Genomic DNA, 27767 nt, shown 5'->3' with positions numbered 1-27767 from the left:
TATTTCTCTGTTACTACTTTGTTACGACGGCTAACAGCTGTTCAAACCAAAGAAAAGTCGACCCATCGTTTTGCGTCGTCTACGCAACCGCGCAAACGCGTATATATTCGTTTATTTAAATAACGTTATCCTTCTTTTGCTCTCAAACATCGAACGAATTCTCTTTTTTTTCATTTTTCCCTTCCCTCTCTTCTCCTCTCCTCTCCTCTCCCCTATGGATAAATCATTCAACGGTGTTTATACTTCTTTCTCGATTTTTAAGCTTCTTTTTTTTTTCTTTCCTTTTTTTCTTTTTTTTATTATTTTTATCTTTTTGCTTTTGTGTATGCAAAACCACGGGGAATGAATAATACTTTTTCTTTTTTTTTGTTTCGTTACGAATCGCTCGATCTCTTGAATTTTTTTTCGTTTCCACGATCGAAAGAAAATTTTTGTATTTTTCCAAAAAGCAATTCTTTCTTTCTTTTTTTTTTTTTTTTTTAATAATAAAGATGAATAGACGCATACGGAGGAAATCGTATCATCTGATCATTCATCCAATTGGCACGTGATAAAACAAAGGGAAGCGTATATAAATAAATATATATGTATGTGTGTGTAAATATATACATATATATATCTTGAAAAGAATATTACTAACAAATTTGTTACGATCAATATGGGGTAACTTTAACAGGTTACATACGACTGATAAACATTGTCTTCTTTTTACGATAGACGGAACGAAATGAGTAAATTAATAAATTTCTTGATTATATCGTTTTAATAATGAGATCTCTATTATTACGCTTGTATTTTCGACGATGATAATTTCTCAGATCGATGAATAATTCAGCGAGAAGGCCAAGATCGATCGGCATTCGTTCGCTCCAGCAATTCCTTTCACCTTTACAAGAGAAAGACAGATAGATAGTTAGATAGAGAGAGAGATAGAGACAGAGATAGAGAAATAGAAAGAGAACGACGAGATAAATGAATCCGTTAATGAAACATTTTTTACGCCGATTAACAATAATAATTTCAGCATGATTATACTTATTGGTCGATAATTTATCATCTCGGTCACAAATGATCTATGCTATGTGTTATGAGTCATTATGTATATGCATATTATTTCTTTCTTTTTTTTTTTTCTATGTGTTTCGAATGTTTAATATCATTTCTACGTGTAATTATTTTTCTTTCTTTGTTTTTTTTTGTCTTTCTCTTTAAATCCAGCTTTTCCGTAACCATATTGATTAATGTGTCTGACGTATTCGTCCCGACTCATTCGTTTCCGGGAATCCATCTAATTTATATATCGCAATATGAATTTGTATATATATGTATGTATACATATAAGTTGTATGCAGTAACGTAAATGTATACGTATATAATACACGTAAATATTCTGTATACGTATATATACAATATGTCGTACCCGTACTGTGTTTCATAAAGCCCGCCCTTTAAATATGGCGCCCGGCAAACGGTTGGCGCGAAATTCAAATTTCGCTTTCTCAATGTTTCAACGGAAAATCAAAATGTCGCTTATGTAATATCAACAATGAATTAAATTGTCATACGTTGCATGGTTTCTACAATGTTTTATATGTTTCCATGCAAATTTTATTGTACGTAAACGAAGATTAATTAAGCAACCATCATTTTCTCTTACCGCATACATTTTCTCGTTCGATTCTTATTCCAATTAAAAGTCTACATTACTTCGTATTATTTATTTAAATAAAAGATTAATGTGTTCGATGATTCGATTCCGTACATTATACTTAATATCAACAACAAAAATTCAATTGATTATCATGATTTCAATTCAAAAATTGTTTATATCTTTTTTATAAAACAATCATATATCATAATACTTATTACTGTTTATTTATACAGAAAATAAACACGTGTGTTGGTTAAATTGAATTTCATTCAATAAAATTAAATAATAATAATACTCCACAATAAATATTCGATTAATATCAAAATTTATATTCGACAAATGGCAATTTTTAATTTCTAATTTTTCTTTTCCAATATTATAATAAAATTGTAACAATCATTCGTTGTAAATGAAAGAAAATAATTTTATATATATTGTCAGATCATTCATTTAAATTCGTATATATCAAACGCAGTACTCATTCACGTTCCACAATTTTTAAAAATTCCAAAAATTTATATCCGACAAATGGCAATTTTTAATTTCTAATTTTTCTTTTCCAATATTATAATAAAATTGTAACAATCATTCGTTGTAAATGAAAGAAAATAATTTTATATATATTGTCAGATCATTTATTTAAATTCGTATATATCAAACGCAGTACTCATTCACGTTCCACAATTTTTAAAAATTCCAAAAATTTATATCCGACAAATGGCAATTTTTAATTTCTAATTTTTCTTTTCCAATATTATAACAATAGTAACAATCATTCGTTGTAAATGAAAGAAAATAATTTTATATATATTGTCAGATCATTCATTTAAATTCGTATATATCAAACGCAGTACTCATTCACGTTCCACAATTTCATTCTCAATTTTGTTATATATATTTATTCTCAATACATATATACATATATTATAAATAAATATACTTAATATACATTCGACAGCGTGGTTCGATGCAATAGGTATATACCAAACGGCGACAGCATACGAGAGAATAATTGCCGCGCTATTTTACGAGCTGTTTTTCTAGGACACGTCGACGATCGACGATGGCGTATATCTCGTCCCTCGTTTGAGCTTGCTCGTGCAGGAAAGGCAAAATGCATTTAAATTGTCATCCCCTTCACCTCACCCCTTCTTCTCCCTTCTTCCTCCCTACACCTCCCTACACCTCCTTTCCTCTTTCCCTTTACACTCCCCCTCTTTTTCTATCTCTCGCATACTTTTTTACCCTTTCATCATCATCGTGTTACGAATCCCCTGGGGGCGTGCAGAAAATTTTTCACGAATGGTTCAAAAATATTTTGAATCATGCTATAACGATTTTTATCCAATAGCCTTTCCCTCACATAATAATAATAATAATAATAATAATAATAATAATTTTGTTCTTGTTATTATATAATTGTTATATCATTATTATTGTTAAATTATATATGTATAGAATATTATTATTGTTGTTGTGAATATAAATTTTGTATATCAAGAATATTATTGTTATTCTTCGATATTCTCTAAAAATACATTAATAATTCAATTTCTTAAAGATTAATGATAAATCATGTTGCAAAATTGAAGAAATTAGATTCATTGATTTAGATAATTAATTCTTTTCTCTCTAAAAATACATTAATAATTCAATTTATTAAGGATTAACGATAAATCATGTTGCAAAATTGAAGAAATTAGATTCATTGATTTAGATAATTAATTCTTTTCTCTCTAAAAATACATTAATAATTCAATTTCTTAAGGATTAATAATAAATCATGTTGCAAAATTGAAGAAATTAGATTCGTTGATTTAGATAATTAATTCTTTTCATATATAAGATTAATATTAATATGTACTTGTGTATATTTTAATATTATTTATTGATTTATTTGATATTATCTTTAGTTTTTTGCCACCTTTGTTTCGAACATTTTTGTTATATAATAAATGCAATTTTCCATCGTTATTCCCTGAGTTCCGCATCCTGACATTTCTGTTGGAACATTGCCAATGAATGCTGCAATGGAATCGTGAAAATAAACGCGCGTCGATCGACCTGCGATTGGTAACGGCAACTGCAACTGCAACTGCAACTGCGACAGCAGTAGAAACAGCACAGCAGTAGCAGGCCATCGTTGTTGTTGTTGTTATTGTTGTTGTTGTTGTTGTTATTCTTTTCGAAAGAAATCCATAGCAGAATTGTTGTGCCTCTCGATCATTCTTCTCCTTCTTTTCATGGGGTTTTATTATTCCTCCGAGACCCATTTAAACTCGACAAAGGAGAATGCTTGCATTTGTATCCCGCTATAGGTCACATCAGACGAATTTAAGAAAAGAAGAAAAAAGAAACCTTTGGATTCATCTCTTAATCATTCCCAAAAGAATGTTTAACCACAATTTTATCGATATCTATAGAAATTTATTTAAAAATATTATCAGATGTAATCTATTTATCGATTTTGGTGTGTTCCAGTTGAAACATTTATATGTTTATTAAGTTCTTTGCAATATTATTTATTAATGTATATAACATTTTTCTAATTTTGTCAAAAATAAATTTTTAAATATTATGTATATATGTGTGTGTGTGTATATATATATGTGTCTATATGCGCCGATAATTATAACAGTGGAACAAATGAAAAATTGTTTAATTTATTTGTATGATTTATACAATATATTACAATACACTATATTTATATATATTTAATTATTTATATTATAGAATAAACAATAAAATAAATTTATTTTTAATTCAATTGATTGTCATAATTATTGACACACATACATGCATATATAATATCTAAAATTATATTTCATATAGAAATTATAATATATAAAAATTGATAAGAAATTATTAAGAAATTATAATATTAATAAGAAATTAATAAGAAATTATAATATCATAAGAATTTATATCTAAAATTATATTTCATATAGAAATTTAAAATATGCATATCATTTGTTTATGCATTCTTTTTTTTCAACCAGTAAAAAGACATTTTATTAATTGCTAATTTTGTAATGTATAAAAGTAATACTCTTTTATTGTTTAAATTTCTCTCTCCAAAGGAGAGATTTCTTTTTGATCTCTTCTATAGTCCGAGGAATTTAACAAGAATATAAAGCAATAATTTGTCTTGTGCTAGGTCTCTCTTCCTTTGTTTCTTCTTTCTCTTTTTCTCTATCAATGTCCCAACCGAATGGCGAATACGCGGACAGCCAATGCTGGGCCTTTAATGAAACTTCCGGCTTGTATAGAAGGAACTCCCCCCCTCCCCTACACGACTTGTCTTCTTTTTGTGATGATCGAACACAACTAACTTGTGTGTGTGTGTATGTGTGTGTACTAAATGTTACTTCACGACACTTCAAAAATAAAAATTTACAAATTTCATTTTTCTACACGAATGATATGAGGACATTTGTTCACGAATATTACGATTCTATTATTGAAAATAAAAGTAATGAGAAAAAAAAAAGTCAACGATTAAGACTTCGTTGAAATGATTATATTTAAACATAGGATAATATTATTATTATTATTAAACTTGATAACAATCAAGGAATCAATTGTTCTGCGAATTCAACCAATTATCCAAATGACGAAAATAATTAAATACTAAATTTAACACAATATCTTCGTATATATACTTATATTCTTATCAGGAGATTTCAGATGACTGGTTTAAAGAAAAAAAACATATATCTTTATATAGAATGAGATTTTAACCAATTGGATTGTGAACACTATAATATATTTTATTCAGAAATGAATATGTTTCCAGCACATTTGTTGTTTTTCAAAATAATTCTTTGATAGTATTGTACAAATGTGAGAAAATGTTCGTAGAAAAATAATTCGAATCAATAAAAGAGAGAATAAAAAAATAAAAAAAAATATATTAAAAACAAAAGTAAGAAAAAGAAAGATATATATACATATATATTTTTCTTCTGACAAGAACAGAAATAGAAAATTATTTAATTAATCCTGTTAATAATAATATTTATCTATTCTCGTAATTTCACATTTGTCGGTTTACTCGTGATACGATTATTCGCAAAGCTATCTATAAGTGTATAAGTTACTACTGGAAACTAGGTATAATCTTGTTATCTATTCACATCGTTCTTAATTATTGTAACGTCAAATGAACATAGTCAAATGAACATAGTCAAATGAACATAGTCAAATGAACATATATATACAATACATACATACACACATACATATATACATAAATAAATCATAGAAATGAAAACATTTACCTTTGGATGTAAAATTAATCGACGTTTAAAAGGTTCTCAAAGGGTAGTCAAACTTTGAAAATAGAAAGGGATAGAGATAGAAACGTATTGAATGAGAATAAGAAATAAAAAGAGAAAAAAAGAGAAAGAGAGAGAGAAAGAGAGAAATTGCTGCAAAGAGAAACTCCAGCTAGTCATCCGTACGAATTTATTGATCTCCAGGAGGCTTATGTAATCCCCGGCCTTTGTCCCTTGCATTTTATTTCCGTTTCTCGTTCGGCTGGAAACAGAAGGAAAAAGAAAAAAAAAAAGGAAAAAAAAATATAAAAAAGAAAAAAAAGGAAGGAAGAAATGATGGAGAAAAAAAAAGATAGGAAGAGAAGGAGGAGAAGAAGGTGGTGGTGGATGTTTCTAGTCGACGCACATAATCTTTTCCCACTTTTTACCTCTTGGATTTCACCTTTCACCGACGCTGTATATCATCGTCGGAATAAATGATCGTGAAAGAGAGTAAAACGTTTAATTTTTCCATTCGTTGCATTTCCTATCGTACGATCATACGACGACGAACACCCCTACCCTTATTTGATATAATATTGTATGGGATGGTTGTGTTGTAAAAGGGTGGGATTGGGTTGTCTCATTGTCCCTAGAATATATTTATACATTTATATATATATTATATATATATATACATTCTTATAAATTATTCAAAGAAAACCGAGGAAGAAGAAAGTATTAAGTTGAAGCTATTTGAAAAATGAATAGGAACACACATTAACTTATGTATGTAATATAATATCATGAGAATTAATTCTCTCTTAACTCCCCCTCTCCCACACCCCGAATTTGATATTCAGGTATCAGACGATACATAATGTGAAACTTTGAAGCATAATTTATGGTCAATGCTCGAAACATTAATATTTTCATTTACGAATTGAAAATAATTTTAAATCCAAACAAAACATCATTATATACGAGAATTTAAATGAAAATGAACGTTTAACGAGTTATATATAAAGAGTTAATTATTATTTACAAATATATTATTATTTACATTATGTATATATGTTACCGTCAAAGCCGGAAATCCGCCATTGCTAGCAGTTCCTAGGCATTGTCAACAATGCAATACGCCTTTAGACAAAGTCGGAAACAGAAGAATTCTTACAGCTTTTCCTCTCTTAACTCCCCCTCTCTCACACACCGAATTTGATATTCAGGTATCAGACGATATATAATGTGAAACTTTGAAGCATAATTTATGGTCAATGCTCGAAACATTAATATTTTTGATTTACGAATAGAAAATAATTTTAAATCCAAACAAAACATCATTATATACGAGAATTTGAATGAAAATTAACGTTTAACGAGTTATATAAAGAGTTAATTATTATTTACAAATATATTATTATTATTTACATTTATGTATATATATGTTACCGTCAAAGCTGGAAATCCGCCATTGCTAGCAGTTCCTAGGCATTGTCAACAATGCAATACGCCTTTAGACAAAGTCGGAAACAGAAGAATTCTTACAGCTTTTCCTCAGCTGTATATATATTAGTATTAATATATTATTATTATTTACAATTATTATTATTATTACAAAATAACCTAGACGATCGGTATTTTTTACTATTCCAATGATTATCAATTACAAAATATCATTTATAACGATCGATTAGTTATTTTTGAAAATGTTATTTAAAAATGAAACGTAGAAATAGAAGGAGAGAGAGAGAGAAAAAGAAAAAAAAGAGAATATTTTTTCGTTCGCAGAAGCAGCATCGGCTGGCAGTGTTGATAGCGAGGCATCGAAAGGAGGAATAGTAGTAGTCAATTTCGACTCGTTGAATCGTTCCCTGACAGCAAATCAGGCACGAACGACTACGACAACGACAACTACGACAACGACAACGGCAACGGCAACGACGTGGAGAAACAACAAGGAAACCAACAACAAAATGGTTGCCTCGATGCACAACCTCGAGGATCTTGGCGTGAGCCAACCAGCCAGTGCTAGCGGTAACGAGAGACAACAACAACAACAAGTTATTCAAGAGAAACATGCAACGGCACACGTATACAGATCAGCGCAAACTGCGCAGGACAAGAGGAGTAGGCTTAGCAATGTGATAAACAATTTGAGGAAAAAGGTGCCGGATGGTAGGAATAGTAATAGTGGGGATTCGCCTATTCGAAGGAGGAGGATGGTAGAAACAGCGTTGAGAGGAATCTCGAGACTTTAGAGAAATACGTGATGACCGTGTTGAATGGTGTGATAAAGGATGAAGAGGAGGAGGAGAGGGGTGACGGGGGCGACGGTGGAGGGGAGGGGGGAAAGGCGGTGGGACGGGTGGAAGGGACGGGAAAGAACGACGAAGGAAAGATTGAGAAGAAAGAGACGGAGAAGAAGCCAGCTGTCGGTGAAGGAGGAGGAAGAGGAGGAGGAGGGGGAGAAGGACCCAAGGACGAAGAGGAGGAAGAAGAGGATGAGGAGGAAGAGGACGAAGAAGAGGAAGACGAGGATTCGAAGGGACCGAAATTCGAGCCTTCCAACCGAACGAGAGTAGAACCGAAGCTGCTGCTGCGGTCTTTTTACCATCCGAACATGCAGAAAAAATGAAGAATGATCATCTAGACGGTGATACCACCACAGTTCATTGCGAATACGGAAGCACGGATATGGATTGGACCGAGGGTACAACGAAAACGACGAAAACGACGACGACGACGACAACGACGACGATTTTAGAATCTGCTAAGAATTTAGAAGAATTCGGACAAGTTGCGTCTCCGCGTCGTCTTCAGTTGTCCTCATTCGATCTCGACAAAAATGAATTTAAACGATAATTCTTCCTCGAAAGATTTGGATAAGGAAAATAATCATTCGTTATTTAACGAAACCGAACAATCTGAGCCCGACAAGAAGGAAACTCGTTCACTCGGTATGATCATTATGGAAAGGTTTGATCATCCAATCGTCGAAGGAGGAAGAAATACCAGCAACGTCGACGAAATCATCGAAAATCTCGAGTTACGTGATACTTGTCGTGACTTATTGAACGATCTATTAAACGGTATCGATCAGTTCACCGATAAGAAAACGAATTCTACGGAAATGATTAACGTGGCACGAACGTTTAGTACCACGGACGAAACGAGAAATTCTCAGGTACTCGAGGAACTTTCACCTACGAGTTTTCATTGTAGTTTACCACTCGAAAGGATCGCATCCGTTTACAAAATTGTTGTCAACCTTCTAACCGTTACTACTACTACTACTACTACAGTTGCTGTTGCTGCCCCATCTCTGGTGGAAACTTTTACGGTTCAACAGCAACAACAACAACAACAGTCGCCATCTTCTTCCTCAATTTCATTATCCTCATCCGCATCCTCTTCCTCTTCCTCCTCTTCTTCCACTCCTTCTTCTTCTTCTTCTTTTTCTTCAACGTCTCCGTTAAACTCGCATCAAATCCAAACCGTCGCAAAGCCAGCGACAACGTCCTCAAAATCACCGTCGCCAACGGTGAGACATCTCTGCCTTTATTGCGATAGAAAGTTTTTGTCCATATCCTTACGACAGAGACATACCGAAAGGGTCCACCAATCGGGTGGTGGCCGTCGTTCGGGAAGAAACTTACGAAGATCTTCGCAAAATTGTCAATACTGTTCGGACAAATGCTTGGACAGTTTGGAATGTTTGTTTATTCACATGGCAGATAATCATGCCGACAAATATCACGCTTGCATTCAATGCTTGACGAGATATTTAACGAAAGAAGCGTTACTCGTTCATATGACCGAAACGCATGCTTCTTCTTCTTCTTCTTCTTCTTCCCCCGTGAGAGAAAGGACGCCACAAATTCAGGTAAAAATCACATCTTACATTTGTTTCTATATATAACTTTTGGGAGGGGGAAGGGGGCTGAAACAAATTGTTAATGTCAAACATTAGAAAACAATTCGAACTCATTTGACGACTCGAATAACCTACGGAACCAAATTTCATTATATGATTTTATGATATTATTTCGAACGAAATTCTAATGGAAAAGATTATTAATCAAAATTAGTCTTTTTAATGTAATCAATCGATCTGTTATTGAAATGTGTATTGTTAACGGTAAACGGGTTTATATTCGAATATAGAAAAATGTGATGATAATAATTTGTTTAGGAAAAAACGAAGGAACAAACAACGACTTCGTGTAAGGAGGTCGTTTGCCAAAGTTCCAACGAAAAATCGGACGTTCCGGCCTCGAAAGAGAGAAAACCGTGTGACGCGGAAGCGGAATATCGATCGGAGAGTAGCTTGCTGAAGCACGTCGTACCGACGACTACGAAGGACGTTTTCAGCAATCCCGGTAGCCCGGAGTTCGATAGTTCCTTCTACAGCAGCGTGAGTTGCAATATTCGTGAGAATTTACTTCATCATTTGGATGGAAAATTGCAAACGGGAACGTCGTCCGCTAGCAATGGTAATTCGTCTATGACGACGACTACAACTACGACGACAATGACGGCAACAACTACTACAACGATGATGGTTACGACAATGACGACAATGACTACGACGATAACTACGACAATGACTACGACTACGACGACGACTATGGTGCCAGCTGCGTCCTCTTCCTCTTCCTCTTCCTCTTCCTCCACCTCGTCGTCTTCGTCGTCTTCGTCGTCGTCTTCGTCGCCGTCGTCGTCGTCTTCGTCGCCGTTGTCGTCGGTGACAGCGACAGAATTATCAAAACCACAACAATCCTTTTACGAACAGCACAACAATGCGAATCAAATCCAATTTCCGATCGATATCTCGTTAACCGCCGCCACGCCGGTTTATAACAAAGATTATGCCGTCGAGGAATACGAGAATTCGAGCGAGTACGCACAGAAACCTGGGAAAAGTAGCAGGTCTTATCCGCGAAGGGTCTCATTCGAGAAATACAACTTCCCGAGAAAATACGACGGGAAGGAACAGTGGACCTGTTCGATCAAGGATCTCAGCAAATTCGATATATCGACGCAATTATCCTTGAGAAAGAAGCAACAACTCTTGAAGGAACGTATCACATTGAACAGGTTACAACAACAGATACCTCTCGTTAACTCGATCGCAAATAACGAGATCATACAAACTAACCTCGCGAACGAACAAACGAGCAAAGATAAAAGTAAAGACACCACCGAAGAAGAATCGATAATCGATCATCCTTGCGCCTCCCTTGGAGATAATAGTGGCCTTGATCAGTCATCCTGTCTAAAAGCTATTGGTTTGATCGATCGACGGGAGAAGGAAATTATTCGCGTGGATCAACCGGTGGATCAATCTCTACGGTCTACGGAGTTTAGTTTCGAGTTCGGTAATTTCATGAGACTTCAAAAGTGGGGCGATGCTGCTGGCCATGCTAACCCGAAAATGCAGGAAGTCATTTACGCTGAATTAACCGGCGAATGGTCAAGACCCAGGATTTATATTTGCGGTGCTTGTACTACGAGACACGTGAGTTATTCGTATTATCTTTCATTGTTCCGTCTTATTTGACCGTATTCAACACTTTCCCAAAAATAATACCGATATATCGTTTTTTCGTATAGGTGACCCTGAGGGAAATGGAAGATCACAAATCTTCCATGCATCCAAATGTTTGGTGTTCCCATTACGAATTTTCCGGGGATCAACGTGAATTGTACAAACATCTATTTCTACCAGGACGTAGTACGCCCACGATAAAAGCTAAGAACGCCGTATTGCCGGAGAAAATCTGTACAAAGTGTTCGAAGAATTGTAGTACACTTTCCGAGTTGCACAGACACATGCTAGAATGTGGTGGTGATCAGGCTTGGTTGTTGGGACTTTTTGGTAACGGAAAAAAGAAGTGTAAGTGGCGTCCGTTTGGTAGTCGTAGCAGAAGACGTCGTCAACGTGGAATGAAAAGAAATATTCAAAATTCTCAATCACCTCGTACGAACGTGCCGAGAGAAAAACAACCAACCGGGCCTAGGGTTCGACCTAGTGACCGTAAGAAACAATCGATAATCTTCTTCGTCTTTTTATTAAACGTATTTTTTATTTTATCTATTTTAACCCTTTGATTGCTGATATTGTTTGACTGAAGTATTTAATAAGGGCGGAATACTTTATTATTAGTGTATTTGTTTCATTGATTGATTTTACACTAATCCAAATCTAATAATAAATTATATTTAATAATTTTTTTTGTTTCTTACATAATTTTCATGTGACAAGATTCAAAACAATAATTAATATACTAAACAACGTTACATTATTTACATTTATATTGACAAATTCGTATATACGTGAATAGTTCGTGTTGGGAACTTTTATCAAACGCATATATGCGTCCGTAGCTCAAAGGGTTAACCAAACATTTTCTCACAAGTTTTATGCAATGAAAAAAATTAAACAAAAATGAATCAATGATACGAAACAATTTCCAAAAATATATCCACGCTTGAACGTTGTTTGATCAAATCAAATTTCTTCAAAAATCGGTACGAAAATAATCATTTGTTTAATATAATTTCAAAAAGAAACAAAAAAATATCCAGATACTTAAAACTATTATTTGAATGTTCTTCGAGTATTATGCATATCTCGAGAAACAATTTTCAGATCTTTTGAGAATATTACGATTATATTGTTCCCAGGTGAGAGTATTCAAAAAATGTTGGCCAATCTACCCCCCAAAAGGGCTACAAGAAAAGTTTTACAGGACAGCACTTTGAGAACTCAAGGCAGACTGCGTACGGTAAGTTATATGCTCATATGCAAAATTATTAATTCGCGCGAAGAATAGTTGAGAGTAGAATAATTTAATAAGATTATTATTATTATTATTATTAAACAGCAGCGCATTTATTAAACTTGAGAATTTAAAACGTAATAATGAAGTTAGTTAATTGGAACAATTGGTATAATCATTCTCTCAAATATCCCATAATAATTTATTTCTATTCAAAATGATTGACATGCTTGACAAATACTTTAACAACTAATCTTTCTTTTCTTTTATTTTTTTTTTTAAATTTTAACTTGCATCCTATTTAAAAGTAGATAATATGTTTAATCCCAATCTCAATCCAATTTAATTAACAACAATCATTCTAAATAATCTTAAACAATTCGTTCCTATAAAAACCCGATAAGAAGAAATATTCCACGATTAATAATTTGACATTATTTTCAATTAAAAAAAGAAATCTCATTTATAGAATCAGATAATAAAAACCTAAAAATAACTTTAAGTATTTACTTAATATATATCATTTTGTGTGAACAAATATTTTTGATCCCAATCATTATAAGTTTAACTAATGAGGCAAGTAACATTCTTTCGGATATATCTCAAATGATTTATTTTCACATTGACCGGTTTCAAAAGTCTGGCGTTAATGTAAGATTATGGAACGTTAGGTGACCCTAAAAGCTTTGTGGTTCGGTACGAAAAAGTTAAACAAGTTGATAATGATAAGAAAACGATGAAACGCATAACGGCTGGTTGGAGTGGATGACACGGATAAATGGAGTATTGATTAGCTCACACACACACATTCATCCATGCAAAAGTTGCACGCGCGCTATCTCTCTACCCCCTCCCACCCCCCACTCCCACTAACACCCCCACCACCACCCCTCTCTGGTGTCGTTTGTACGCGTGTTGTACACTGCGAAAATTGTTCACGTATATATACATATATATATATATATATATATATATGTACGTGTATGTTATACGAATGCGTATGAGAAAGATAGAAAAAGAAAATAATAGGACATATTTCTTTTTATTTTTTTTTTTTTTTTTTTTTTTCAATTTTTATGCCCTCGTCCAACAACCAATCGCTATAAACTTTCCGTCAGATTTTTGTTCATTAAACTTCTTTATTACTTTCAATTTTTACTTTCGTCTTTACGTATAAACTATTGTATTGCAGTTATAATATATAGTAGGGTAATCGATTTTTTTTTTATTTTAATTTTGCTTCGTTCAAATATATATAGACAGGTATTTTTTAATAATACTTTATTGAAATAGGAATAATAAAGTTTTTTTTTATTCTTTTGTTGTTTTTTTTTTTTTCATCCCCAATGATTGTTGACGTTGAAAGGGATTAATATTGTTTATAAGATGTTTTCATAATATTCGATCAATATATAATGTTGTTATTTAAATGGTAATGAAAATGGAAATAAATTAGTTTCGTGGATGTAAAAGTATAGAGAAATATTAGGTAGTAATTTGATTGGATGTTTTTAAAACGCACCCTTATTTGCTATCTACTCGTCAACGATTGATATTTTTATTATCGTCTTTTAAATATAAAAACAGGTTTACATACGTCATTGAAACAAGAATAATAAAGTATTATTTTTCGTTCGTCTCTAATAATTAATTATATTGAGTAGAATTAATATTATGGCAATAATGTGATCTGATGTTTTACGAGACACCCTTTTTTTTGTAATCCATCCGTTGATTGCGTAATTGATACAATAAAAATTATAAAGTATTATTTTTCTTTAGTCTAATAATTAATTATATTTCGTAATAGAGAGTTAATATTGTTAGGGTGTTTTTAAAAATATTCGATCGATAATATGTTAACAATTTTAATGATAATGAAAATATATATTATTCTTTATTGCTTTCTTATCGTTGACAAAATAAAGAGAGGAAATTGTTAATAATTTGTGATCTGATGTTTTACAAGAAGCCCTTCTTTTTAATCCATCCGTTGATCACGTAAAATTGACAACAAAATAATAAAGTATTATTTTTCTTTAATCTAATAATTAATTATATCGTAATAGAGAGTTAATATTGTTAGGGTGTTTTTTAAAAATATTCGATCGATAATAATGTTAACAATTTCAATGATAACGAAAATATGTATTATTCTTTATTACTTTCTTATCGTTGACAAAACAAAGAAGGGAAATTGTTAATAATTTGTGATCGGATGTTTTACAAGAAGCCCTTTTTTGTAATCCATCCGTTGATCACGTAAAATTGACAACAAAAATAATAAAGTATTATTTTTCTTTAATCTAATAATTATTAATTATATCGTAATAGAGAGTTAATATTGTTAGGGTGTTTTTTAAAAATATTCGATCGATAATAATGTTAACAATTTCAATGATAACGAAAATATATATTATTCTTTATTACTTTCTTATCGTTGAAAAAAACAAAAAGGGGAAATTGTTAATAATTTGTGATCGGATGTTTTACAAGAAGCCCTTTTTTGTAATCCATCAGTTGATCACGTAAAATTGACAATAAAATAATAAAATATTATTTTTCTTTAATCTAATAATTATTAATTATCGTAATAGAGAGTTAATATTGTTAGGGTGTTTTTTAAAAATATTCGATCGATAATAATGTTAACAATTTCAATGATAACGAAAATATATATTATTCTCTATTACTTTCTTATCGTTGACAAAACAAAGAAGGGAAATTGTTAATAATTTATGATCTGATATTTTACAAGACACCCTTTCTGTAATCCATCCGTTGATCACGTAAAATTGACAATAAAAATAATAAAGTATATTTTTCTTTAGTCTAATAATTAATTATATCGTAATAGAGAGTTAATATTGTTAGGGTGTTTTTTAAAAATATTCGATCGATAATAATGTTAACAATTTCAATGATAATGAAAATATATATCATTCTTTATTACTTTCTAATCGTTGACAAAACAAAGAGAAGAAATTGTTAATAATTTGTGATCGTATGTTTTACAAGACACCCTTTTTGTAATCCATCCGTTGATCATTGAAGATAGGCGCGTTTATAGTGTTGAACCATAACTGTTTGCATAGGTCCAGACGAGATCACGACCACGTATGAGCAACGATAGTTCAACAGCATCAAGGATGTCCAGGAATAAGGCAGTTTTAAGGAACAAATTGTTGAAGAACGCTAAATCAATTCAACGTAATCGTTGCAGAAGTGACAACATATCGGCTGTTATTGAAAGTGTCATTAATGATTATAACGAAATGGATGACAATGATAATAAAGAACGAAAACTCGACGGGGGGGATAATAATAAGAAGGAAAAGGATAGAACGACGACGGAGGCTAGCGGGAATAGCGAGACAACCAAAGAGAAGATTGAAACTACCTCGAAGGATAGAAAGGATGAGACGGAAGGAGGAGGAGGAGGAGGAGGAGGAGGTGTTGGTGGTGGTGGTGCTGGTAGAGAGAATAATAAGCCGAAGGTCGGACGGCCCAGGGTGCTTGGAAAGAAAAGGAACATAAAGGTGAAAAATGCAGTCGTTGAGAACGTCGATGCACGTGGTACGATGAGACGCGAACGAGTTAGAGCGAGGAACAAGACGACCTTGAAGGCATCCAACTATCAGATTAGGATACAAGATTCGACGAAAATCGAGACTAAAAGTGCGAAGAATATAAAAACGTCTAATAAAATATCGGAACTTGATAATAACGAATCTGACAAATCTGTTATTGTTAAAACACCACCGTCTACTGGTAAAAACAAATCAACGTCTGGTCAAACAACCCCCAAACGTAAACGTTCGGTCGATCCGGTTACTTCATTGAACGCATCGATAAAAGCTAAATCGCAATTACGTACGCAGGATGGTAAATTTGCTAGAAATCCTAACAAAGTGTCTAACGTGCAACAATCATCGATTACGAAAATTCGCGACGCTAAATCACCGATAGTACGTAACATTGGTAAAGATTTGTCGGAATTATCTAAATCTAAATTGAGTCAGGTCGTTACGAAAATGAAGAACAACGATGAGGTACAAGTGCCTAGGAGAACGACGAGATTGTCGTCGGACAGTGACAAGATGCCAACTTTGGAACCGGTGATACAGATATCGTCTAACGAGGAATACGTTGACAAATCGACCAACGATTTGCCTATACTTTCGCCCGTCAGTAATCCCGATCAAAAGATACTTCGTGGTACGAATAAAAATGTTGAAAACGATAGAGACAGTCCTACGGTGTCGTCCAAAGTTATTGGAAATTGTACGAACGAAACGTGCGATAAGTCATCGTCGTCATCATCATCATCATCCAATAGAATGGAAGATCAGAGACAATACAAAAAGAGAAAAATAACTGTTGACAATAAGATAATCGATAGAAGAATTGAACAGCAGGAGACTGTACCGGTGGGTACGTCGTCGTCTTCGTCTAACCGGGAAAATCAAAGTAACTCGAACAAGTTGATCATCCGTGAGAGTAGAATACGAACGAGAAAAAGTGCTCCGGCAAAAAGCGTTAACAACAACGCATTGGAAGAAAATGTAAGGAAGGAAGATGGGAGAAGGGTCCCGAGGGGTTCAAAGTGTCGTGCTACTTCAGCTGACGGTACGAAGAACGATTCGACGAGGGATGAGCAGTCGAGTTTGTCGAAAACCTTGGAGACGAGAAGTTACTCGAGAACTCGACAAGACCGTGCTATCTATTCGCAGGACATGGAATCTCTTAATACGAAGGACATGCCTTTCGAAGTGAAAAAACTCTTGATAGGATTGCACGCGAACGCCAGGGAAGATATTTACAATTTTTTTAGGCTCGATTTAACATCCCTCTTAGATATCTCATCTAAACGTAGTCTACGGCAATCAGGTTCGAGATTGGATTATCAGGTAAATGCTAATAAAAACGGTGCCAAGATTTCTAAGGATCAGGATTCGAATACTCGCGTTACCGGTGCTACTGAAATATCACGGAAATCTTCAACCTTGGATGTACCAAAGACTTGGTCAAAAACATCGAAGAAAGAGAAGAATAGTTTTTTAAGAAAGTCACCGAGAAATAATGAAAAAAAAGGAAACGTTGATAAGCCCAAAATGACGGATGAAGAAAAACCATTGGCGATTGTCGAGAATGTTGACAATGAGGAAAACACGAAAACGATGAAAAACAGTGATTCTAACTCGAAGGAAACTGAGGAAGCCAAAGATAGTACCATTACTTGTTCGGAAACGACACCTTCGTGCAATTCTGAAATAGAAAATGATAAGAAAGATCCCGCGGATACCGACGACCAAGAAAAATCGGAAAATAATCAAAAAAATCTGAAAGATGATCAGAAAGTATCCGAATGTAATAAGAAAGAAAGTATCGCCGATGAAAGTAACGACGTTATCTTAAAGAAGAACACATCGTTGGGCAAACGACGCGGGAGAATCAAATCAAACGTGGATCAAATAATAGATGAACAAAACGAGGATATCAAAAGTAATTCATCACCGATCGCTACAAATGTTACCAACGAAGAAGAATCACTTGACAAAGATACGAAAGAAATTCAACAGAATAACGAACAAAACAATACCGATAGTACAATTGTAGAATCAAAAGATTCGAAAAAATCAGTGGAAAAGACGAATATCGATCCGACTAATTTAAACCTGAGTCATTTGCAATCGGAAACAACAAATTCGATCGACAGCGGTAAGGAAAATTCGATGGAATCCTCGACAACTAATTCGCACAAGCCGAAAGTGGGTAGACCGAAAAAATGTTGGGGTTCGCGACGCGAAAGAACATCGAAAAGATCTTTGAGTAACGTCATTGGCATATTAACGGAAGGTATGAACATACCCGTTGAAGTTCAACAAAGTGTCGTTCTTACGGTTCAAACTAGCGTAGAGAACAGTGTTAATCTTGTTGGTGTTGCGCAGAGTAATGCTTCTCAGCCAGCTGGTGGCAATATCGTTAATAATACAGAGAAAATTACGGAAATTGATAACGCGGTATCATCTTCTACGATAGATCTATCTCGAGAAGAAAAAGAACGTGAGAATGAGGATAAACAACGAACGCCAACACCGGTTGTGTTAACACCCGAAGATCGTACACCTAAGGTCGTTGAAAAATCACCTAAAATACGTTCGCCAACGAATGATATCATTTTAGATCTTTCCAAAAGGAAACCTAGAAAGAAGGGCTCGTTTTTAGAAAAAATCGTCTCGAAAATCGCCAAACAAAAGGATGCACTTTTGGAAGGTGAAGTTGGTACACTTTTGGATATTGCGGCCGACGAATTAACTAGCATACTCGATGAAGTGGGACCTACTTTGGATACCAATACCGATACGTTACAAGAAAATAAAGTTATTACTTCTACTGGGTTAGCAACGAGCGAGAAATTAATGGAGCCTAAATTAATCGCGGATGAGAATGTTATCGAACGTTGTGAAGGTAAATCGATTGGTAAGAAAAATAATCTAGATAAAAATCCTGAATTATTAGATGAAACGATTAAAAGGAACGATACTACACTTTCAACCGACGAAGTTGTTAACGAGTCTGTTATCGAGCTTAATCCTAATCTGGATGAGAAAAGATCTGACGATATTATTATGGATCAAGTGGATCGTGTAATATCGGAATATAAATCCGAAGAGTCTGATAAATTCAATCAAATTCGATCCGATGAAATAATTAAGCAAGAAGAAAAAGAAGAAGTAGAAGAAGTTTCGACTAATATTTTAAACACTGTTTTGATAAATGATAAAAGAGAAATTGAAAATATTGTAGAAAAATGTTTGCCTATAGAAGAAGAAGATAATCAAATGGAAAATAAAGTAAAATTAACTAAAAATGATAATATCATCGTTGAAATGATTTCTAAATCAAAACGAAAGTCTAGAAAAAGATCGGATGATAGTAGTAGCAGTAGTAATAGTAATAGTAATAGTAATAGTAATAGTAACTCGATAAAAAATCACAAACAAATATCGGTCGCGGTTGAGAAAGTTTCAATGGAAGATTTACATACTGATAAATCACGATTGGAAGAGAATGATCGGCAAGAAAATCATGATTTGATAGAAAATACAGATGTCTCGTCTACGATAGAATGTAATATATCGAATAATACCGACAACGAAGTGAAAGAAGTTCAAGATCAATGTAAACGAATGATCGAGAAAGATTTTCAACATAGATACGATCATTCGAATAATGATTCCAACGAGATACAATATCATGCAGTTATTGAAAATACACCAAAATTAAGAACAAACGTCAATGAGAAAGTTGAAGAATGTAATTCAAAGGAAAACGAAGTAATAATACCAAATACCGATTGTAAATTATTATTCGATGCAAATGCAACGAGGATGATTAAAGAAAATCATGAAAGGAAATTAGAAGAAGGACCGATATCTAACGAAACTATTACAACTACTAGTAACTTGTTGATTTCTCGGAAACAAAACAAACGTAAGTCAGAAGTTAAATCAAATTTCATGGGTAGACGGTTTTCTAAAAGAAAATTAAACTCCGAGGACGTTTCCGATTTCATCGAGGAGAACGTACTACTATATCGATCGGATACGCCCTCGAGCGAAACGAGAATTCAGAAAGAAGAAACTACTACTACTACTACTACTACAACTACTACTGCGATAGTTACGACTTCTCGAAGAAGAAAATCCTCGAGGCTAAAATCGTCGTCTGTTATCGGTGTTGTTCCAGGTAACGTAGAAGAGGAAACATTCGATGACGTTAAAAATAGTTTATTTTACGACGATCCGTCGATTAATAGAAGAAACGTCGATGATAATATTACTACTACTACTACTACTACTACTGCTGCTACATCTGTTAGAACAGAAATATGTGAATTAAAGAAGGAAGAGGAAAAAGAAAAAGTAAGTTCTTCGATGCAATTGCAGCAACAGCAGCATCCGACGATATTGCGCATACCCGAGATATCAAAGTTATATGACAACAATATTTGTCAGGAAAATGTCAAGAAAGATTCATCGTTCATAAAAATCAATGATTCCATAGTTGCCGACGATTCCGAAAGAATTTCTTCTACGACGTCGAACAGTCAAACGCAAAAAGTTGTTAAGAAACGTGGAAGGAAAAAGAAATCATTGGCTGACGAACATTTGGAGTTACCTGTAAAATTATCGATTGATAAGTCCCGAGAGGAATCAAAAATCTTCGTCAAATGTACGCTGGACAGTAGTCCCATTGAAAAAAGTTGTACATCTTCGACGGAATTGACGATATCATCTACTCCTGCTGATACTGCTACTGCTACTACTAATACTACTACTTCTACTACTACTAATACTAATACTGGTAGTGTTTGTTCGAGCGAGGAATCGTCGAACGTTGATCTTCCGGCGGGTAATGCCAGCAACGCCCTTCCGGAACCCTTCAAAGTTCCCGAAGTGAGCGACGTGTTGCAGCATACAAAGAAGCGTACGTCCAAACGTAAAATCACTCTCGAGGAACATTCCGAATTAGAGAGTGAATCTGTTAAGATTCAAGATTTTCAAATTAATAACCCGATAGAAACGAAAGAATCGAAGAAAGTATTATTATCTACGAGTATCAATGATAAAAACGACGAATCTTTGATGGAAAATCAATCATGCAACAACGTACCCGATAATAAGACTAAATTAATCGAACGTGATTTATTAATCGATGGGATCGGCAAATCGAGTTCCATGAATCTCGTGGAAAACGATACTTCGTCGTTGGTTAATCAAAGTAAAATAAAAGGATCGACATCGTCAAGGCGTAACAAACGTCCCGAGGAAGAATCAACGTGTTCCGAAAATTTGGAAACAACCGACAATTTATCCGAATCTTCGTGTACGAGCGAGACTGGTAATAATTCGTGTCCGAGAAGAAAACGTTTTACGAGAAAGAAGAAAAATCATCAGGAAACTAACGAGGATCCAGAAACCGATGATTGTTTATTTAACGATACCAAGTTGTCGGACGGAAGAACGAGTTCGAATGGAATCGAAAGAAGACAAATTCCAAAGAGACGAGCCAAAGACAATATTTCCTTCCTCGAAGATTTTTCGAACAGCGAAAGTTCCGAGGAGACATTTTACGAAGTACCAAACTACGTCGTCGATCGGAAAGAAGAAAAAGGAGGAGAAGGAGGAGGAGAAGTTGTTGAACATTTCGTTAACGAAAATAAAAATGTCGAAGAAAAATCATCGACTGCGTCATTGGAAGACGTCAAATCGATCGACGAAATGATTTCAACCGACGACAAGGATAATAAGAACAACAGCGAAACTGATAAAGATGATTCTTTCGTTTCTGAACAATCGATTATTAATGCGAACGAATCGGAATTCGGATTGGACGGTCGTCAAATTTTGGATGATCTTCAAACACCGAAAAAACGTACAGCTGGTAATTTCGTAGTCGTCCATACGAAAACCGGTGAAATTTTGATCGTAGAAAAACGTAAGAAACTCACCAAAGAAGCTGCCAGATTTTTCTGCGACGTTTGCGCGACCAGTTTTACGCGAAAGAGTTCCCTTAAAAAGCATCAACAATCGCAATCTCATTTGATACAATTAACCAAGTCGGACAAAGAGAAAGTAACCAATTGCGATAATAAAAATGTAGAAGATCATAGATGTCAAGACAGCAATTGGACGATCAACGAAAATGATCCAATTAACGACGAAATTGATGACAAAGAAACAACCGAATCAACCGATGACAATTTACAAATGGCCAACGATGATTTGTCCAATTTTGAGAAAAATGATACCTCGTCTGATTATTTAAACAATATGGAATCTACTGCTTCTTTCGAACATTCTGGTAATAATCATCAAGAGACCTTGGAAGATGAACTTTTAGATGAAGAAATTTGTAAGATAACTGAAAACATGAGCCACGACGAATACGTTTTAACCGATCACGTTAGTCCAATTCAACAAGAATCAACATCTACTCCGTTGAAAAATTTAACTAAAAAAATTGACGACGATGGTAAGAAGACAAAGAATGAGAAGAAGCGCGACAAAACGAAGAAAAGAAATTTGGCCGAAGAACATTTGGATTTGAATACTCCCGAACCAAAAAAAGTGATCATAGAACAAAACAAATCTGTCGTTAAAGATTCTGATTTAAATAAGAAAACTGCAAATGATGACAATGATGATGTTGATGATGTTGATAATGATGAAGATGATAATGATAATGATGCTGTTGTTGCGTCATCTTGGAATTCTAAAATTACTGAAACTCTCGTAGAAAATAAAACATATTTGTTAGAAAATGACATCGTAAATGCTCGTTATAATCACAATACTAAATCAAACGATCCTGAATCAAAGATAATGCACGATGATTTAAAAGAAAATGATTTAATGAAAAATGATATTTCTCAATCTAGTATTAAAGATTCTAGACAAAATTCTACGGAAGAAGATGGTATCGGTGCTAATTGCAAAGAAGAAAAATCTGATAATAACGTTACTTTTAATTGGAAGAACATCGAAAAAGAATTACAATCAAAGCTTGATTCTATGAAAGATAATGAGAATAAGGTTAACGAGATTGCCGATGAAATTTGCATATCCTCGAGTACGAATTACAAAAGTGATATAATTCATAGCGATTCGGTTAGGGAGTTGCAAGAAATTAATGCTAATAACGATGAAACTAAAGTTATCGAATCATTAAATAATTTCAAAGATTCTAATATGTTTGTTGAAAATTTAGAAAGTAAATCGATCGCTAATGAAATAGAAACTAACAATACTGTTGAAGATTACAACGTGTATAACGTTGACGAGACTAATCGATATTCCGTGTCTTTGAATAAAAATGATGAAATTGATTATGATAAAAAGATAGAAGAAAAAGATAATAGTACGAAGACGAACATAGAAAACAAAGAATTTCAAAAGAATAACGCCGATTGTGGTAATATTGATCATAAAACTTATGAATTATCTAACTTAAATTCAATGGAAAATATTTTGAAGAAAAATAAAGAAGAAAATTCGAATAAAAATGATGTACATTCGAGCGAGGAAAGGTTCGATCAAAATCTGCAAAGTTTCAAACAAAACGAATCGTTAATATTGAAAGAGAACGATGATGAATTAATCAAAATCGATATTACGCAAAATAAAGAAACGTCGATGATTTTGAATACAGACAAAATGAAATCTAAAAACAATACCACCTTGGATTCATTGGAAATCGAAACGAATTCAACTTCGAGAAACGTTAAGAAATCATCTTCGAAATCCTCTTCTAAAAGGCATCAACGTATTGTTCAAACGTACGAAGAAGAAAAATCGATATCGAATGTTAACAACGAGACGACGACGACGACGACAACGGCGACGACGACTGGGTCAAAATTATTAGAACGGAATGATTTATGCGTACTCGAAGATAATATCGAACGTATAGATCATCATTCGACGATTGAAACCAAAATAATCGATCCTATTGTAATTACGAACGACGCTAAATTATTTCAAAACGATTTGTTGTCACCGTCTAACGACGATTCGCGTCACAACGAAATCGTAAACAAAGTCTCGCCTTTAACGATAAACAATCAAAATGAAAAAATTGTAGATAATAATTTATCGATGGAAAAAAATTCAAATAATAGTATGAACGATTATATTAAATTTATTCAAACGAACGAAGACGCCTTATCGTCGTCATCGTCATCGTCGTCATCGTCATCGTCGTCATCGTCGTCATCCTCGTCATCGTCATCGTCATCGTCATCGTCGTCTAGTCTAACCGATAAACCTCTTTCCGAATTTTTAATAGAAATGAATAATAAAAAGAAAAAGAAAATAATCAAAATGAAAAAGGATAATTCTCCGATCGATAAAGAAATATTAGTCAAAGAATCTCAATTAGAAAATAATACCGATAGGAAGGATACACAATTATGGATATCTGCCGAATCCGAAAGTGACAATGACAATAGCGTTAACGAAGAAGAAAATGATGTTCCGGAAATTAAACAGAACGATTTAAAAGTAACGAATGAAAATTACAAGCAACAATCTGATAAAACAAAAATAGATAACGACAAGTTTTTCATCAACGAACGCGAAATAAGTGTCGACACAGCAACAATACCCACGGACGATCGTTATATCGAGAATACAAAGTCTCGAGGAAGTTCATTAACGATTAATAAAAAGATGGAAGAAGACAAATTGGTATTCGTTCGTACGCTGAATTCTGAATCTCGTGGTTCGTCAAAGAAATTAGGGAAGAGTAATAATAAATCGTCTAAAAAAGTGACTCATAGAAAATCTCGGATGACAAAGAGAAAGAAAACAACGATGACGACCAAATTGAAAATCGCTGATTTGTCGAGCGAAAGCGATGGCAGCGAATACGAGGGTCTCGACGAGTCACAAAACAAGAACAAAATAGTTAAAAGTGTGTTTGGTCGTGTGTTTGGCTGTGAAAAAATGGATAAGGTTAAGGAAGTATTGAACGATTGGGTTTCGAAATCTGAAAACGATTCTGATACATCGCGTAATGGTTTTGAATCGAAGGAATTTAATGGGAATAATGTTCCATTGAAAGTATCACAAGGAGGAGGAGGAGGAGAATTTTTGGAAATGAAGAATATCGATTACGAGAATACTAAAAAACATCGTTCAATCAATTCCAATAGTAAACGAACGAGCAAACAAGATGTCAAGAGAAGAAATTCATTTTCCCATAACAAACAAGAGAAAATTTCATCGTCCAACCGGCAGGAACATTGTCGACGTGGTAATAACAAACATTCGAAATCTAGAAATAATTTGAAGCATCGTGTTACGCAAGGAGAAACTTCCACGCGTAATAATTCGGCGGTTGCGTCCGTGTTAGAACCCGAAGTATCGACATTCAATTCTAGATGTAGATTGAGTAAGAAACGAGCTCAAGAAAAGATATCATGGTCTTTCGAATTGTCGAATGGTCTCGACGAAGTTCTACCTCGCAAGAATTACAAACAAAGGAATAAAGAAAAAACGTCTTACGAGTTAAGGAAATCATCTAAATCAAATGATTCGAGTGTTAAAGATAATGGATATGGTTCTATCGATTACGATAAAACGTTTGTGAACTTTAATAATGAAGAAGAATCAACGAAAAATTCAAGAAAAAGGAATAATCGTATGGTCAAGGAGATTGTTGATATCGAAGAAAATAAATCTCTTCGAAAATATGGGAAGAGAATGGTGGTGGCGAGTGACGAAATAAACGAAACCAAAATCGATACGGTTGATTTGGCAAAGAACAAACATTTCAATACAATAGATATCCGACAAGAAGAAGAACAAGAACAAGAAGAGGAAGAGGAAGAAGAGGAAGAGGAAGAACAAGAACAAGAAGGAGAAGAAGAAGAAAACATTGAGGAAGAAGATGAAGATGAAGAGAAAGGTGCCGATAACAATCTGCACGAAAATGAAATCGTATCATCGACTGGACAGATAAATCAGGATACAAAAGTCAGATTAACGAATATCGATGGAGGTTCACAAATAAGTTGTGAAGAGGAGAGCGAAATAGATGACGAGGAGGAAGTAAACAGCAGTGAACTAAATTGTGAACAGAGAAGGATGTCTCCTTTGTTTGCTCGTGATACACCTGATATTTCATTAGGAAGTAGTTCGAACAGTGAAAACGAAGACGACGATGAAGAAGAGGAAGATGAAAATGAAGAAGAGGAAGAAACAACAACAACAACAACAGCAGCAGCAGCAGCAACAGCTGTAGCAGTGGAAGAAGAAGAAGAAGATGAAGAAGAAGAAGAGGAAGAAGACGAAGAAGAAGAAGAAGAAGAAGACAGGAAACATACTTTAGATGTGACCAGGAAAAGAAGCCCTAGTGTATTTTCTAACGGTAAAGTCTTGATTAGATCGCCGTCTTCAAGTCACAGAGATCGAACTGAAGTTATCACCATAGCACCAACAGATGCCATTGAAGATAATGCTTTAGATGTGCCACAGGAAATAGAATCGGTCAAGCCACGACAAGGTAAGGTGTTAAACTTTGACGAGGAACTTTTCGTCGAGTGTTGTTCAAGATTGAAAGCAACAACGGAAAACGAGTTACGCGGAGCTAAAAAGATCAAGCTCGATCATTCGGATGGTTATCATAAGAAGGACGAACAGGTACAACTTTATAGGACCAATAAGGATCGATGGAGAGATGTTGAAAGTCAAAATAGTCTTGGAAGTCTCTTGGAGTCGGTTAATCAGGTTAGTAAATTTATCTGATTTTGCAGAAAGATTATTGTGATGAGAATGAATTAAACCATAATCTCCTTACGTAGATCCTATTTATAACCTTAATGCAATTGAGACAGTGTTGTACAATACGGAGATTATGTTAATAATGAAATATTAATATTTTATCTGTAAGGTAATAGAATAACTTTAATGAATCATTCATTATTTTCAGTTACTCGGTGAAGAGATGCACGGTACGCGAGAAAGAGAATATAATAAACGCGGTGGTAGAACTCGGAATGTACAGAGCGAACAATCCAGCAGATCGGTCAGTCCGGACATATCTCGTGCTGATAATCCTGGTTACGAAGATAGTCTCGATGTTGCCTTCGAGCATAACAACAAGCTCCGCGACAAGATTCAACAACGTATGAGAGAGAGCGAGAATCTTATAGCAAGTACCTTCGGACAACGATCCGGAAGCAACACCACCGACGATGGATACGAACGTCAACGTCAAAACGACCATAATAAAATAAACGAGGATGACAACGATGCTCCTTATTTACGGATCGATAATCACGGACACTTGTCCAACTCGAACGGGAACCGTAACGACACCACTAATATCGATCATGTTCAAGACAGTCAGATAACGAAGACAAACTTAGATGCATCAGGATTTAAAAGCAAAATGAATTCAGCCTTGGGCGGTCTTTTAGATAAAGCATTATCGAATCTGTTGCATAATAACGGCAAACACGACCACAAGTGAGTAGAAAAGTTCCTCTTTTTTTATTTAATATTT

General features: G+C 34.1%; 1 protein-coding gene across 1 annotated transcript in view; it reads left to right on the top strand.

Annotated features, from left to right (window-relative positions):
• Window positions 1-27767, top strand: part of LOC122523219 — a 78159-nt gene that overhangs the window by 47116 nt on the left and 3276 nt on the right. Inside the window, 9 exon segments of the mRNA XM_043644875.1 lie at window positions 7699-8114; window positions 8117-8474; window positions 8477-8763; window positions 8765-9793; window positions 10103-11428; window positions 11524-11947; window positions 12598-12698; window positions 15788-26989; window positions 27192-27730. Of these exon segments, the coding sequence (XP_043500810.1) occupies window positions 7699-8114; window positions 8117-8474; window positions 8477-8763; window positions 8765-9793; window positions 10103-11428; window positions 11524-11947; window positions 12598-12698; window positions 15788-26989; window positions 27192-27730 (15682 nt within the window).

The sequence above is a fragment of the Polistes fuscatus genome, unplaced genomic scaffold (assembly GCF_010416935.1).
Source record: "Polistes fuscatus isolate 324 unplaced genomic scaffold, CU_Pfus_HIC Scaffold6, whole genome shotgun sequence".
NCBI classification, from domain to species: Eukaryota; Metazoa; Arthropoda; class Insecta; order Hymenoptera; family Vespidae; genus Polistes; species Polistes fuscatus.
Note: the sequence above shows the minus strand (reverse complement) of the source record. Positions and strands in the feature narration are given on the sequence as shown.